The 17,785-nt window shown below is 31.8% G+C and overlaps 1 protein-coding gene across 3 annotated transcripts in view; it reads left to right on the forward strand.

Annotated features, from left to right (window-relative positions):
• The window catches only part of spir (spire type actin nucleation factor), a 385,120-nt gene that overhangs the window by 177,135 nt on the left and 190,200 nt on the right, over positions 1-17,785 (forward strand). For all 3 annotated transcript variants that reach the window (XM_085955590.1, XM_085955591.1, XM_085955592.1), the window contains exon 3: positions 8,358-8,478. In XM_085955590.1, coding sequence (XP_085811716.1) covers positions 8,358-8,478 — 121 coding nt within the window. The remainder of the gene's footprint in view (positions 1-8,357; positions 8,479-17,785) is intronic.

The raw sequence follows: 17,785 nt of genomic DNA on the forward strand, positions 1-17,785 counted from the left end.
GATACTCAGTTTGGCATATTATTTTTACTAGAACATTAGTACCAAAATTTTACTTTGAATTCAAGTAACAATATATTTGAAGTATTTACACTAATATATTTATCGTGTTCATTTACTTATTATTATTTTTAAATGTAGTGCATTATCAGAAAGGACGATGCCGTTGGTGATCAATCAAAAATGATAGTATGAAAAAAAATATTGATTCACGATTAAAATAAACTACATTATTTACTAGAACGAATAATTGATTAGATAGCCGATAATATGTATATTGTATAATATTATTTACATATCTTATCGCGTATCTTAAAAATAATAAAATTTAAGCTACGGGGGGTTTTCCTATAACGAGGAAGATGATATGTGAATATTTAAAAGCATAATGATACATACTACAAATTAATATAAATTATACCTGTATCGATATTAATTTATCAACTATATAGTAACTACTAGTATTGCTCTCATTTATGTTACCACCATATAGCTCGCCTATTCGATTTTTTTCAACCTATTCGATTGAAAGGTAAAACATCTAATTAAATTTAAATTCTAATGGATTCAAGCTCTGTACTATTCCATTTAAGTCGTTTCTCGCGACCCGGGTTTCGCCTTTCGGCATCTTCAGGCGTCGTGTACACTCACCAAAGGCAAACACACACTGACAACGAACACTCTTAACTCTACCTTATATAGTAAATCAATACAATAAAGTAGGTAAAAACTCCATTACCTACCTATCTAGTCGAAGTGTCAGTAAAAAACCTAATTAGTAAAAACCCTATCTTATTAATAACAATACACTGGATAGCGTATTATTATAATAAATCGTCAAACCTAATAATAGGTCATTATTCTTTATAAACAATAAAAATACTACACTCAAGAGGTGTAAATCGTCAATTCTAAGAAAAATATTTAATGGAGTATTGATTTACTATATAAGGTAGAGTTAAGAGTGTTCGTTGTCAGTGTGTGTTTGCCTTTGGCGAGTGTACACGACGCGACGAAATTTAAAAGAAATAAGTGGCAACAGAATTTATACATCTTGAACTAATGATTCACGTATCAAATTAACCCCTTTGATCGATATCCTTACAATTTTTTTGTCATATTCAAGCTCAAGATCAAGTGAACCAACGAGTTCAGTAAAACGCAGTAACGTAAACGAGCTATTTACAAGTATTTATAAACCCACAAACTAACTCGTTCACATTGTACTTAATAATATGCAAATAGGTAGGTACTCTCACTTCGATGTTCTTTATCGTAAAATTCAATACATAACCAGTTTCAGCCCTTGAGTATGCGCAACATACATATTATGAGATTATGACTCATGTTGAATTTCCTGTTTTAATGCACGTTCATGGGCAAAAAGTAAGGCATACCTAATACAGTGTCTATAATTATGACGTATTATCATTTATTGGTGTATTCAAATTCAACCCCATTTTAACAAAGCGTAGTTTTTAAACGTTAATCAATACCACATTCGTGTTCTATCACGGTCGATGTTAGGGTTTGTATGCGAAAATAAAATATACCATTTCAAAATTATAATAATAATGGTTACAGGTTTTAGTATTTTTTACTCATCGACATATCCCCTGAATCTTAGTCATTCCGTTTCCGATTTGTTAGCTTAGTCGCACATCCAAAGTCGTCTCGACTGCAACACGTTGAATATGTTGATGTGATTTTGTTGGTATACATAAAACACGTGTAATTTAATGTACCTCCGCACACAGGTCGAATGCGATATATTAGTTAAAAAAAACAAACAAATTTCACTGACATACGGCGCACGTATAAAACCAAAATGTCACGTCAGCATAATATGTGCAGAAGGTGAGTTTTCATTCGTTTCGGCTAGCCGCATGACATCACTGACCCGGCATATCTTCGTTTGTGTGACCGATTTTGATTTATGACCATATCCCACTCAAGACGATTTTTAATGTAGGTGCCTACAACCGGGCTTAAATGTGAAAAAATACATTTTTTAAATCTCCACCAGCTCTACTATTATAATGTCTTTGCAATCGACATTGCAATATTTTGACCTAACACCTTAATCGTTTGATACTCTAAATTCTACCCTGCCGTATATTAAAAAATCGTATACTTATATTTATGAGTGAGGTAATGATTTGTAGATCTATTATCGCTAACGTTAAATAGGATGGGTACATTTTATGTAAAGAGCATATTACCTACCTACTGTTAAAAATATTTTGAGTAATTTGCTTATACCATACTGATTCCAATGTAGGTGCTTAGTATGACTATTTATAGTTACTTTATACTGACCGGTACAAAACCTTAAGTCACATTGTGTAGGTACTGACCTGCATAGATGCCAGTAACTCTATTGCAAATCGATTTGGCGCAGGAATAATAATAAAATATACCGATCATAATGCATCAAAATCACTTAAGATTATGACAGACAAATTAATACAGTAATTATACAATATGGTTTGGAATTCTCATACGTATCTGGATTAATGAAAATCGTTTCTTGGTCTGGCCGCCTGTGCGCGCTGCACATTTATACAAGTGGTCGAGAAGCTAAGTAACATTTGAGAGCTTTCTAGCGATACTGGTGTGTCGTTATTATAACGTTAACTGAATCACCCAAGATAACATAAGCTTCGAGATTTCCAAATCATAAATGATGCGAGTAAAAGACATAATGAATCAGCTGATTGCTATTCTCCGTATCTATTACCAGCACAAATCACAAAATTACACGGCTGTCAAAATTAATAATACGAATGCGGGTTCGCCCACAAAACTTTCGAGATTCCTTTCAATTACCCACCATTTCCACATTATTGTGGCTCATTAACAATGGAATGATTAGCATGGTGAATTTTTATATTATTCGGTCACAGCTCGTTTATACGGCTGGGCGCCTGCAGGCTTTCGCGCTCGCCTTGCCATGAATTTTCATCTCACTCGTCAAACAACAGTTATCCCACTAAATAAATCTCATTCAAAGCTAATGAGACATGTATTTATATCACTATCACAAAACCATTACTCATTATCATACTGTTTATTGCTGGATACCACATATCCGTGCCAACTTTGAACAATTTTTGTAATATAAGGCTGCTATGTAAATTATACAGACACGCGTGCCTTACGGTTTTTTTGCCATCTCATATCATAAAATCTTGCATCGAGTACGGATTCATATTTATATTTTATTCGTAGCAGTTCGATATTGTGTATATTGCATCCAATGCATTTCCGCGTTTTACACCCATATACTGCGCCATGATTTTAACTGCATCTTTCCTCACGTATCCATACTATTTTGGTCATATATCATGTCGTTTCGAATGATGAGTTTCAAAGTTTTTTTCTAAAACCGTTAAAATTCTAGTTTAGTATACACTAATACGTCACATCAGTGATATTTATGTTTTTATTTCGCAGGTTTGGTATCTCTATTCGAGAAATTTAGTCCTGTTAGTTATATTTTCTCTAGATTTAACTAACCTATTAAAATATCTTCAATTGAATCGTACCTAATGTCAAATGAGTCTATATTATTTACTGATATAGCCAATTAGAATACAACTACTTAACTAATCATTTTATTGTATAAAATTCGATATTAACGTGAGATTCGATAGTTTTGACAGAATTATACGTAGTCTGTAGGGCGCCGATTGAAAGAAATCGATATAATATTCTTGATAAAACTACGATACTAACCGTAACAATAATCACATTATCCCTGTATTACTAGAATAAAACGCATCTGTGCATATTCAACGTTAAATCGTTCCATTATAGTTTTCTTTTCTCAAGCAGTGTCCACTCTACTGAATTTCTACAAATGTTTTTTGATATTAATATATTGTGTTAATCACTGTTATGGAATAAAAGCATTTGCATTTTTTGCTTTTATCAGTGTGAATGGTTTTTCCGAAATAATTAATGTTATTATTTACCACACAATTAACGTGGAAATCCGTGTAAATAATGTGTCTCGAAAACATATAGGTACTGAGCGGAGCCTCGATAGTGAATAACAACTGGTTTAAAACCGGTGTGTCGTTTGTATCGACGAGATTTATTTACTTCCGACTGCAAACATTCTGCGTTCATTATTGCGTGGTGTCCGTGTAAACAAAACAATAGCCTGCAGTCGCATTGTTTTTGTACTGCGCGATGTAATGAACGACACAATATTGCTACTTACTAACATATTGTTTGTAGGAATGCAAACTTTTTCAACACTGCACTTGACTGGTAGTGGATAGTAGTGATTTAATCAATTGGTATTTTTTCTTAGTAAAAAAATCATTAATCAGTTGGCGCGAATGTTATGCGAAGTTCACCGTATTGCGACAGCTTTCGCATGCTATGGACCCACTTAATATTTCAGCGAAACCCTAATGTCATTGTATAAATAATGTCTCAGTGGCCAGAGTAAGTATTTATAGACATATAATGGCTTAACATATATGATATTATCTTGATCGACGGGGAAATAATATAATAGTTTACATGAGATCTCATTATATACTTTTATCACATACTAGTAATACAATATCATAGATAATCTTTACTATATAAATGTATAGAAATAGGTAATAAATTATTATTTATACATGGTATTCTGTTAAGGGGGGAAATGCTCAGCGTAGGTCAAAATTGAGCTTTTGTTCTATTTTCAAAGCATGATCCTGGACATACCTTGCTGTTGTAGATAATCTATTTTTATACCGTACCGTTTGTACCATTTTAAATTCGGTAAGGTACATGTTCAAACACGCGCGTTAAAGTCATTCTACTCCCTACTTCAATTATAGTTTGTCGATTTATGGCTACGGCCATATGTTGTAGCTTAACCACTGGGGAATGCCAAAAGAAATGGCGTATTTCAAAAAAACACTACCTTATTCTTAGGTCAATAATTATTATAAAGCAATCATTATTCGTAGGATGTTTATCATACTTGAATGGTCAAAGACATAGGTTATAATTAGTATCTTTAGAATTATCTTCAAATGTGTTAATCTTGCCCATATTTTGAATAATAAAATGCCTAATACCTTGGGATCACTGAGATTATCAATATAATTTTTTATCGGAAATATTTCACTATAATAATGTCGACATAAATTATACTGATGGTTTTATAAATGCGTTTAAAAATTAATAAATGTAAAAAATCTTAACACCACTGCACATTTATGTACTGAAATATGAGTATATTCTAAAACATTAGAGCGAGAGGCTTAAAGGAATACTATTTTATGTAATAAAAATACTTTATGCAGTCATCAAATGTTCAAATTCATCAAAAGGATAATAAGGCTTCAAAATTATATAAATAGATTATCTACAACGTTTAAGGTATGTCCAGGATCATGCTTTGAAAATAGAAAAAAGCTCCATTTGACCCACGCTGAGCACGTCCGCCCTTAAGAGGATATCGAGTGCTATGTTAAAACTAGGGCATTCAATATTGGATTTCGATAAACCCGTTTACCGAAAAATATAGTTAAATTTGATTACCGAATTAACGTTTTTTTTATAATTTCAGATATTTCGGTGAATTAAAAAATACGTATTTTCACATTTCACCGCCTCTATTTATAAGAAACTAGATTTTTGTAGGTACCTACCGATATTATTTGTAGTTGCAACCAGAGGATCAAAAACTGTTTATATATCAATAAATTCTTTGAATTTTTTTTTGCTTCTGATAAAGGGTTATGGTTGTTATGTTATCTGCCATTTCACTCCAATAAGAGACTCTATGGTAGGTTAATAATAAATTGAGCGTGGTCATTAACTACTCAATAATAGATAATATACTAGCGAATAAAATTTGAATCATCAATAATTGTTCATTCCATCAATAATTATTCTAATTTCCAGTAAATCCTTCATAATGTTGTTATGGTTTGTATTGTCACGTCAAGTTACACGTGTATTACTGCAATTTCATTAAATTATATAAATAACTAAAAAGTAACATGACGTTTAGATACAATTTATTGTGATAGAATTTAAAGTAGCAAGTGATGTATTTTATCGATCGATTAGGAGGCAATCGAAAATTTCTATCGTAATACCATATTTATTACCTCTTAATATCTCATTACTTACCAGTAAATTACTTAATATTTTACCGCTTGCCGATAAGACATTTTCACGGTAATTTTGCATGCCCTAGTCTAGTTGAAACTATTTATATAAATATAAAATAACACAAAAATATTTTCAATATAACCGATACACTAATACCAATAATTTATTAAAAGCACAGGTACTGATAGATATTATTTTTCTCTTGAAAACTACTGGATTATCTTTTGTTGGTCATGCATAGTCCTGTTTGAAATAAGTACAGTTAATCGTCTCCAGCCCACCCAGTCAGTATGTATGTGTTTTTAGTAAATTTAAATAGGATAGGATCGAATTGTGTATTTAATTATTGACGTTGTAAGTTGAATGAATATTAAAAAAAAAAATCTTAACGTAGACATTATACTATACAATTTAAATAATATTATTTATTGCATAGATTACCATTTAACAATAGTAATATATTATAAATATAATATATATTATGTAATAAGTGCATTTTTGAAAGCAGTATTTTATCATGATATTTAGAGATTATCTTTGACTGTGTTAACTTACTGTCAAATCGTCGATGAAAAGCATTGTATTGATTAGAATAAAACACAAGATGTATTACTTCCGGTTCTGATTATTTGTAAACAAGTAGAATAAGTACCACATCATATTATTCTATCTAATAACTTAATAATTACTTTTTAAATACCCAAAAATAATATTTGTAATCATTAAAAACCCCAGAGTAAATAAAAAAATCTGTACATGTGTGGTGTGTTTACTCTTTCCAATATTGTCAGAAAAATCAATTATAAGTCCCAGAACTAGCTTCTGAGATAAATGCATTCTTTGAAGCGAGGAAGAGAGACAATATTTATTTAAGACTCGAAATGTGCAGTCGAGGGAATAATAGTAGAGCTTTGAAGGGGTCTGTGTGAAAAATGTCCTTACTTATTATATTGACATACGTATTAAACCTACTTTGAGTTTGGTTTGTGTCATCTTCTATCATAATTAAGTTTTGTCATGAAATACTTATAATATCTACTAGCTTATAACTAATACCTAGTTATATTTTTATTTTATCAAAACATAATTAGAAGAAATACTAATACGAGTATTTCTTTTTAATATTACGAGCACTTAACTTGTATTCATATCGACATTATTTATTTCAAATGTATACCATTACTTTCAGATTAAATCAAAGCGTACTAGAATTATTATTAAGTATTGTATTAAAATATGGTTGTATTAGAAGGGTCACACAATATGACACAATATTAATTTAACACAATATACCCATATTTTAATAAGATTTGTTTTCATTATAATGTATTAACCTCAATCTTTGGTGGAAATATATTGTATTAATTAAAATGAAACATAATATGTAGTACTTATTCCACTTATTTTAATAATTATCAAGACCGGTTTCTTCCACTTGTTTCGGGACATCGTCAACTGGATACAATAATACAGATATTTATACTAACAAATTTTACCTTTTAATGAAAATATAAATAAAATAAATGTAAAATTCAGTTTTTATTATTATTAAAATAGCTGGAATAAGTACTGCATATTGTGTCTTATTTTAATTAATGTAAAGAGGATATTAAATAACTACTAAATGCTTATTTAAAATCATAATATTTTTGTATATTACATGGAAAATATTATTAGTTCTCTTCTTCGAGCTATGCGTCCTGCCCATCTCCATTTAATGCTTTTAATAAACTCTATTATATCGCAAACCATTGTTTGCTTCCTTATCCACTCATTCCTCTTTTTGTCCTTTCGCGTTATGCCCAGCATGCACCTCTCCATACCACGTTTTGCTACTCTAAGTTTCTGGATCTCTCTTTTACTTAGGGTCCATGTTTCACACGCATATGTGATTACGGGAAGCACACACTGGTTGAACACTTTGCGCTTTAGGCACAGTGGAAGGTCACTTTTGAAGACAATATTCAGGCGGCCAAAAGCACTCCAGCCTAGCTTTTTGCGAACAATTTCATCAAATATACATCCATCTATAGATACTTGTTGTCCCAGATAGATATAACTTTTCACCTGTTCGAGCTGAGTGCCATTGATGATGATCTCTTTTTGGCCCGCAAAGCAGTTGAACATGACTTTCGTCTTTGTTACATTTATTTTCAAACCTACTTTGTTGCTTACTTTAGCGAGTTTATATCGTGATTAAAGGCTAATAAATGTGTATCTTGTTATTACAGATGGTGATGCACTTAGCCATGGTTGTCTATCACGCTCTGGACTATGCCCAACCTGAAGATGAAGAGCGTCTTATGTCTGCTGATTTGGAGAGCCTCATCAGAGACATGTCGTCTGAAGACGGTAAGAATTAATTCAAGTTTCATTAATGTTTTACATGATATTTATTTCACTACACCGTCGGGCGCAACGTCGTACATAAATCTTTAATCTTATTCCAGCCGTGTGTAGACAGACTATTGTAGCTACTAACTAGTTGAAGAATAGTCGGTTACCACCTATGATTTGGAGAGATTTTATCATGACACAACGTTCTCGTTTTAAAAATATACTAGAGCCATGCGAATCATCTCTTGGTGATTACAGCAATCATCAGAACTTGACGCATCCGTTACATATAACGTAGATGTTGTGTATAATATACTGTTTTTTTTTTAAGAAAAATATATCAGTATATTTTTCCTATTAAAATACTATTATTATTAGTACATATTATATTATCGTATGTAAAATTTATTGGTACATACTTATCAATAAAGTTCACAATTTATGTGTTTTGCTTTGCTTGGCTGAATATCGGAATTTTAAATGACCAATAATTTATATAATACCATAGTTATTCTTTCAAGTTAGACCCGTTTCATAAAAAAATGTAGAGATATTATAATCTCAAACATGTTTAGTAACGTTATAATTTTTGCCTTTTAACCGCATACCTACCTTACATTTAATATAATGTGTTTTTGTAGTTTAATAAATGGCGCGTGTAGTTACCTACTTAATTTGATTTATACTATTTACAGCTTTTAAATAGTTTTAGATTTAAAAAAATTAACATTCAACTGTGAGTTCCTTTTTTATGTTCCATTGAATCTGAATTTTTTATTGATATTATATACGAATACATTGTACTTTTACTACTCCAAAACACATAATTTTTGATACATTCAATAAGTTACGGCACTCCATTCATATTGAGTGGCTTTGCTTCGAAATTAACGTGAGTCCAGTGCTCGAAATATAATAATGAAGCTTTCGTTTTCCAAACTAATATATTTTATTTTTATTCTTCCTCCCTAGATTACTTACAATACCCTTTTACCATACAATATTTTTGAAGAATTACACCTGTGTATTGATAATAATTAAAATTATTTGATTATTGACTTTTCACACTTCGATGCAATTCGGCTACATAAAAGTGGAATATTATTGAATTGTGCAAGTAAACAAAATAAAACAAATGTTATCAGTAATTATGTGAAAAATAAATATTTTGGCTTGCTGGATTAAACTAACTATTCTAACTCACATTTGATTTTTTTCGAAGTGAGTTCTTTGAAACAACCTACTTCAATTATTTATCATTTATATAAATAAATGTATAGATCATAATTTAGTAGAACTGTTGATGATAAAAATGTGGTAGATATAAATTTATAAATGTAAAAATAATAAATAACTCGACTATGCTGTTTCAAAAAACACTTTTGTAAAATATTTCAAATGTGAGTTAGAATAGGTTCTGCATTCAGCTGACGAAAATGTATAAGTATGTATTTATTTACTAAACACTCAATATATAAATCAGCACTCAGTTGAATTTGGAACATAAATCATTGGTAACCAAACTTTACTGAATCAATTTTATATCATACTAGGTACAGATTTAGTGTCATTAATTAAAAATATTGTTTTTGAAGATTTTAAAGATATTTAAAAAAAATCATACGCACTTCAAGGCACACCCGATTGAAGACGTATTCCGGTTTTTTCCGTTTCGTCAAATTTTTTATTTCAAGCTCTGCATCATTTCTAGAGTTGCGCATATATTATGATTTAATGTGTTAACGGTATACCTGGTCTATGCGTATAATGTTTTGATTGAAGGTGCAATTTCCCATTGATCAGAGTCATCGTGCTTTACCACAGTCGGCTGTATTATTGAACCTCGAGAGGATAGGCCGGTTTGTCAAATTAACGGGTCACCTGACGGATTGGTGAACGAGTTCGAAAAATATCGCAAGATGTTTGTTTGCCCAAGTGCAAAGTGTTGAATACTTACACTAAATAGGTACATTTTTATATTCATCACAGGAATGCAGTTCGCCACACGTTCTTATTTCGAAAGGTGAAATATAAATCTATTTTTACTAGGTAAAAGACGGTAGTTTACGTAAGAAATATTTCCATTTTAATAATGTAACTATGCATTTCAGTCAATGCTACCGCGAACGCCCGAGTCGTTGTGAGAAATAGTTTTTTTTTTTTTATAAATAATTACAAATTCTAATATATTTGGCATGGTTATCTTTCCCTCTATCTTAATTTGAATTAATAGTCATGTTATACTGAGGATTTTGTGAGTATTTATTAGTTTTTTTCAAGGCCTGAACAAAAACGAACCATAAGTGATAATGAGAAGCATTCAGCACGCTTATATCTCCGCAGTATGCATTAGGGTTTAGACTTAGGGTAAGATAAAATTTCTACCGCTGAATTAAATATTTTTTGTACACGTCGCTACTAAATATTGATTTGGATGACTACAGTCATTGAAAGCTGTGAGCACCTGTTGCTAAAATTTATTGATTTTGTATTCAATATATAAAGTAAGTGGTAATTATTTTCAGTTAATCTAGTAGAAAATATGGTTAACTATGTTGTGTTTAAGTTAATAATAATAAACTTTAGGTTCTATTGTGCGTTATATGCAAGAAACACGGCTTCATTTTGACGAACAATACTAACTCTCTTTATATTATTACTCTGAGGTTTTTTTTAGTTCAAGTGCAATCTATGCACACTAATATAGAGGTATAAAATACAATGACAGTATCCCAAATTAGTGGTCACCAGACAATAGCTTCACCGGATCACCTTGGTTATTATTTTTTGATAGTATTATGGAATACCTTTATTCAAGATGTAACGTGATTAAAGGCCTAATTATACCAGCAGACTCGCGGACTTAACCAGATTAAACGATTCACACCGATTGTCGTGAACAATCGTCAACTTTAAATAGCAATAACACGGAACGATTCAACTATCTATTACTCATCTTGGTGGTAACACTATTATTTCCCCCCTCCCCCTTCTCATCACTTTTCCCATACAATATTACTCCAAAATATCAGTGAAAACTATTAAGTTTCTGGATATTATTTTTGATTTGTATTATTATTCTATGTTAACATAATGAATACAGTCAGTCAGCCCTCACTGTGTAATCGTCATTTTTTTTTTATTCAAAACCAATACAGGACACTTCACGTGGTCATACTCATAAGCTCACGGTTAATTGGGATGTTTTCGTACACTCTCGGTAATCTTCGACCTAACTGTCACCGATGGGCGAGTGAGTCGGGCACTACAAACAGGAATTATTTTATTTCGGCCACGACTCCGGGGAACGATCCAAAGTGTATCAAAATTTTACGATCGGCGTCAATCATGGCAGACGATCGGATGTGAGAATCTGCTAATGTTATTTGAATTTCAGGCACTACCTATAGTATTTTTAAATTTAATATTTTTTTCTGAAATCCCTACATATTTAAGTGTTTTCATATTAGCTATCATAGCTCAATATCATATAATGACTTTAATACAAGAATATTAGAATATTATTATAGATAGGTATCTATTCTGCCATTAAGAAAGTAATTCATAGTCATGTGTTAATATTAATTTAGACGCCATGCGTTGCTACAGATAGCTGTAATGATAATCATTATTTTAGTTTAGCAGTTTATACAGAGCTCGTGCAGCTATCGCGAGTAATAATTATAATTAGATTATAATTATCGCCAACACTTACCTCCATTTCCTCTAAAACTTTCTTTACCAACAGTATTTTCCGGTGTAATTTGCCATGTATTTATTTTACAGGTAACTAACTACACACTTTTTATAACTTCAATAATGTATGTGGTGAATTATGAAAATAGTATTCACGCAGTCGGAATTTGTGCGGTGCAACTCGGCAGTATTAAATTGGTGAAAATTAATCTAAAATCCAAACCAGCTGTCGTTGATTTACCATCTGATATCAATTTGATTATTGCCATTGGGTGTTTATATCGTGCCTAGATTGGTTTTCCTGTTCCCAAAAACAATATTAATGATCTCTAAAAATTAAAATATAAAAAATTGTCGATGTCATCACGCTATCTAGGTATATTGAAACAAGTATATAAATTATATGGAACGTATAAGACATGATGTTTCTTGGCAAAAAATGAATGCATCCCTTATTCATAGATTTAATCTACAATCAATTTCAGGTCTCGTAGTCCAATATGTAAGGCACTGGCATTTCATCTGGGGGCTCCCAGTTCGTGTCCCGAATACAGTTATGTGATTTTATTAAAGTCTGGGTGTTTGTTTCTCTTCTACTTCTACACTGTTGTTTCAATACACCACTGTCATAAGGCCGGGCCGCGCGGCATTTTACAGTGTTGAAAAGAAAATAAATAAACAATAATTAATTTTCCAGTGGATGTATAATTCTCTTATATTGTTGTCAATTTTAATTCGACTTATTTCTAAGTCATTAATTAATCCAGCAACATTTAACTAAAGCTAAAAAAATCGTAGTTATTACTGTACTGATTAATTGTGTAAAAAAAAATACTCGGTAGAACTATGTTAAAACAGAATTAAATAAAAAAATAATTCGGTAGCTATTTCGGCTTTCATATTATTCAGGACTATAAAAATAAACGATGTGTTGATTAAGTTAGTGTTTATCGCACATACAGAAACGCTACGATATTTTTCGTCTAAGAGCCTCCACCTATTTCGACGACCAGCTACTGTAACTCGACGCAACAGCCAGCATTTAGGCAAACCACCATAGTTGTTGACCCACAGTAATCTCCTATTACCCTCGTGCAACCTCATGCAACCTCATGCATACCTCACCTCGCCGTATTACTTCAGCAGCGGTATCCCCGCTTTATCTTGTACACTATTTACGCGGACTGCTTATGGTTATGATAACCCACTAGCCGTTGCGTCGATTTGCAGCGACTGACAGTCATAATAGGGAGCGGATGTAACTTGGCCCTGCAACTAATTTAGTATTATTGTCAATACTACGACATGATACGGCCTCATAATGTAATCCAAATTATTTTATTCTTCTTATCTGTTTCGCTTTTCTTCATTTCTCTGGATTGTGATTCACACACTTATAATAAGCCCTCCGCAAGAGCCGATTTTAGTGAGTAATGTTTTACCAAGTGCATAGCCAACACGCCAGTGTTGCCATAATATAATTTATAAAAACATCGCTTGTAAAATTATAACATTGGAATAAATATTCGATATCTGGCAAAACTACGACACGCACACAGTCACACATATTTTCGAATAACCTGGGAAAGGGTCGCGGAGGAAGCGTGAAGGGGGCGAGGCAAGTGCGTGAAAAGTTCGTCATGTTTTGAGGGACAAACACTTGAAATAGCTCTATCTATATTTTTCTATAATCTAAGCTCATACGAGAGATGCAGAATACAGTTGATCCACCTTTTTTCTGCACTCTGCTGATCTTTTTATGAACGAACTATTATTTAATCCTCACAATAATACGAACCTATTTTATACGATGAGACATTTTCAAATCTTATTATGTAAATATAAATTCCTATTGACATTACGCATAATTACCTACTGATAGTTGAAGGCTTTAATAAAAAAAATAAGTAGGCACTATATTTTTATTGTCATTCCAATTTTTGAGAGTCATTCATGATATTTATCAAAACCAAGGTCAAAACATTTATACGTTGTCAAAAAAATTACATTCCCAATACTTCTCGTGATAGAGTTTCAATTCAAACATTTCAAACATGTCCAAATAAGTCACGACATACACACAAATCTCTATAGCAATAATTTTCACACTACGCATTCTTCAATCTAAAATCGCCATCCGTTTCTTTGTCAATGTTATGATCAAATATTTTACTTAGCAGATCAATTGGGCAATTAGTTTTTTTCGAATACCATTGTCTTACGATGAGAATATTTTATGTAGTAAGGTAGGGTATGTACCAGTGTATACCTATTAATGAATTGTGTGACCAAAATGAATTAATGTATGATTGTTTTAATCAACCTATGTAGGGCACCTGGTATTTAGATCATTTCGAAATATACGGTATGTTATTAATTATCATTGTGCATTCAACCAACTAATTATTTATCTCGGAGTCGACACGATTTCTTTGTGGCGGTGTTTTATTAGAAGATATTTTGGTCAGAAATTTTATAATTTCAGACTTTTTGTGTCTATATAAATATAGCGCCAACTGAGATATTTAGGTAAATAACAAAAGTATATAATCGATGTTAATAGAGGTTGTGGGCGAGAAATTTCGTCTCGAGAATTCCTGAGAAATAATCTGAAAAAGTGAATCTCTATTCTCGAGAAATTAATTTTCCGTAATTTCGAGAATTCGAGAAGGGAAGTTGAAACGGAAAAAAGTTCCCGACCGCAACTGAAATAAAACAGAATCGCCAGTTGAAAAAAAAAATATAAGAAAAGCTAAATAAAATGTTTCTAGCCGAGAGAGCTTTAAAAGAGCTCGAACGTTTTTTCTAAATTCTCTAGAAAATTTTATTTTGGCAAGTAAAGCTAAAAATTGTCTTTAAATTTGATCTCAAACGAATTCAGCCAGCAGAAAATATGGGCCGGATGAAAATAAAATTAAGATATATCTCGAGATTCTCAAAAAATCAATTAATCAATCTCGGTTCTCGAAAACTAACAAACTCGTATGTGAGTGTGTGGCAGGTAAATTCAGATTATTTTAGTATAGGTATTTCGAGAAAATCCACCAAAATATATTGGCATATTTAGTAGATACCTACTATTAGAATTTATGAATTTAGATTTGTTATGTCCACAATGTATTGTTTTCTTTAATAAATAAAATATGTTGGTTTTGTTGGTAGAGCACAAATCTATAAATGTATCAAATATGTGGGTGCAGGGATTGCCCGCGAGGGATTTATTTCTGGAAAAAAAAATGTAAAATCACTAACGCCATGAAAGCAAGTATCGATGGGTATCCATACAAAAGCATCGAAGTATTGTTCAAAAAGTGTCAATAGTTTTTTAAAAAACATTTTTATTGATTTGACAGAGTATTGGGTACGTCATTTTATAACGGCGACCAACAAAACGTCATTTCGATACTAACTGTATTTTTCTAAATATTTATCTATGAGTAGGAAGAGTCATTTTTATTCACATGAAATGTTAGTATAAGATTAGTAATATAAAAAGAGGACAGGTGTTAACTGTAGCATAATAGCTAAACATAAGCAGGAACTTTGTTTTAGTACGTGGTTTGATAAAGATAAGACCAGTGCTGTATTTAAATATCACTTCAACAACCCTCCAAAACAATGACGCCTCTTTTTCCCATCGCCTCTCCACGTAAATCCACGAAGTAATGACCCAGTTACCGGAAGTAAGTTGTATATTTTGAGCAATTAAAATCTAAATAACCTGGCGAGGGTTAGTGCAGGTGAAACAGTGTACACTTTAAGTGGTACGTTGATTATTATCGATCCAATATTACAAATTTACATAGGGTCAAGATTGTTGCTTGTTACGTACATCATCAAAATACTTGTAGTAATAGACTTGTATTCATTTGAAGAATAAAATTTCCTACATATATTTTTATACACATAAATATACTTATACCGTTTTGTGTGTATAAATAGCATGTGTCATATAATAATAACATATGTGTAGGTTTTTGCTGTGGTTGGAGAGGTGCGTCTTATGAACTTTAAGGTTCAAAGCACTTGATAGTGATTATATAATTCAGCTTCAAATTTCACCCCTATCCTTCTGAAAGTTTTCTTCAGCGTCTTTTTTTAATTTAAGGATGAAAATATTACAAGCTTTCATATAATAGATTTATGCAAACAATATGTTGGCTGAAAAAGAAATAATACTTCATAATTTTTACCAGACAATCATACTGCCATACACATACGATGTGCATGTATTTTCATTGCAATATTACGCCGCGTTATCAATTTGCACGTCCGTCTCTTTTATTACTGACAGTGCTCACCTATTACAAATGCCGCGTTTGCGTAAAAGGAGACGTTACACGCAAATTCATTTAAATGTGCTTACTTCAATGCGTAAGTATTTTACCTTGAGTGATTTTGAGTGTTTGTCAGCGTAGCAACAAGGAAATGCATCTCCGGCCCAGCGACACAGAATGGCCGGAAACTGCAAGGCGAATAAGAAATGAGAACAAATCACAACAACTAGCAACCGCCTGACGGGACTGGTCAGTATCTGAAATGCAAAACGAAAGCCGTCTCAGAAGAATCTGGCGGCCTGTCGACTTACCCGAAGAGGAAACATAAACCATCTTCTAGCGATCTTGAAGAATCTAGCTGATGGCCGATAACGGTTTATTGGGTACATTATAAATCACCACACATTAAATTCGAGTTGACCACTCGAGAATACTGCCGGCGTTTAACATGCAAATTATGGAGCGTGCGAGATATTTTCGATAGAAGATTTACTTATCTCATAGTGTTAAAATGATGAAGTGTGCTTAGCCTTAGAATCTTATATAATAATATTGAAACAGTGACAACTAACTTCTTTCGCGGAAGCATGGACAATGAATTGGTTACTGACTATAAAAATAATCCTTTAATTCTTAAGACGCAAGTGACATTAATTCTGTTAGACAGTTATTATTTTGCTGTAAATACTAAAGTAAAATAAAATGTTTACTATCGACTGAGATTATTTAGTAAGGAATAGAACTTTACTAAACTATCCATCAATTAAAATTATTTAAGAATGAATAAACGTCAAAGCAAGGAAGTCCGATATTAGGAGTGGAATTAGGTCCAATTTTTATCGGTTAGGTAATTTGTCATTAAAAAATAATCACATGGTCTAACCACAAAATAATCATCACTATACATTTTCTGTCAAATGTTCAAAACTAATTATATTTTCAGAAATACTTTTTTGTTGGTCATTTCTATCCTTTTCCGTTCTTGTCCGAATTTATCAGATTTTCGAACCCGCGTAACTACGCGAGGAATGCATATTTTATGACATTTAATAGTAATAATATGAGAATTTTAGTTAGCTAACATACATGTAATAAACTATTATCCGTTGAACAAAAAAATAGTTTATTAAATTATTAGCAAGTGCAAATACGTTATAACAAATTTTTTGAGTAATCCTGACGAAATATAAAAGTCGTTTACCAAAAATTAACGCAATTTAGAAAGCGCTTATTGTAAAAACACTAGTTAACTTCGTCTAAATTAGATAGGACACATATAACTTAGTGGTCAGAGCGCATGGTCGTGGAATTTTCAAATTATCTAACATACATGTTTCAACAACCTTTGA

Source organism: Rhyacophila brunnea, unplaced genomic scaffold (genome assembly GCF_057557595.1).
Source record: "Rhyacophila brunnea isolate RB1 unplaced genomic scaffold, BYU_Rbru_1.0 scaffold_5, whole genome shotgun sequence".
Lineage (NCBI taxonomy): Eukaryota > Metazoa > Arthropoda > Insecta > Trichoptera > Rhyacophilidae > Rhyacophila > Rhyacophila brunnea.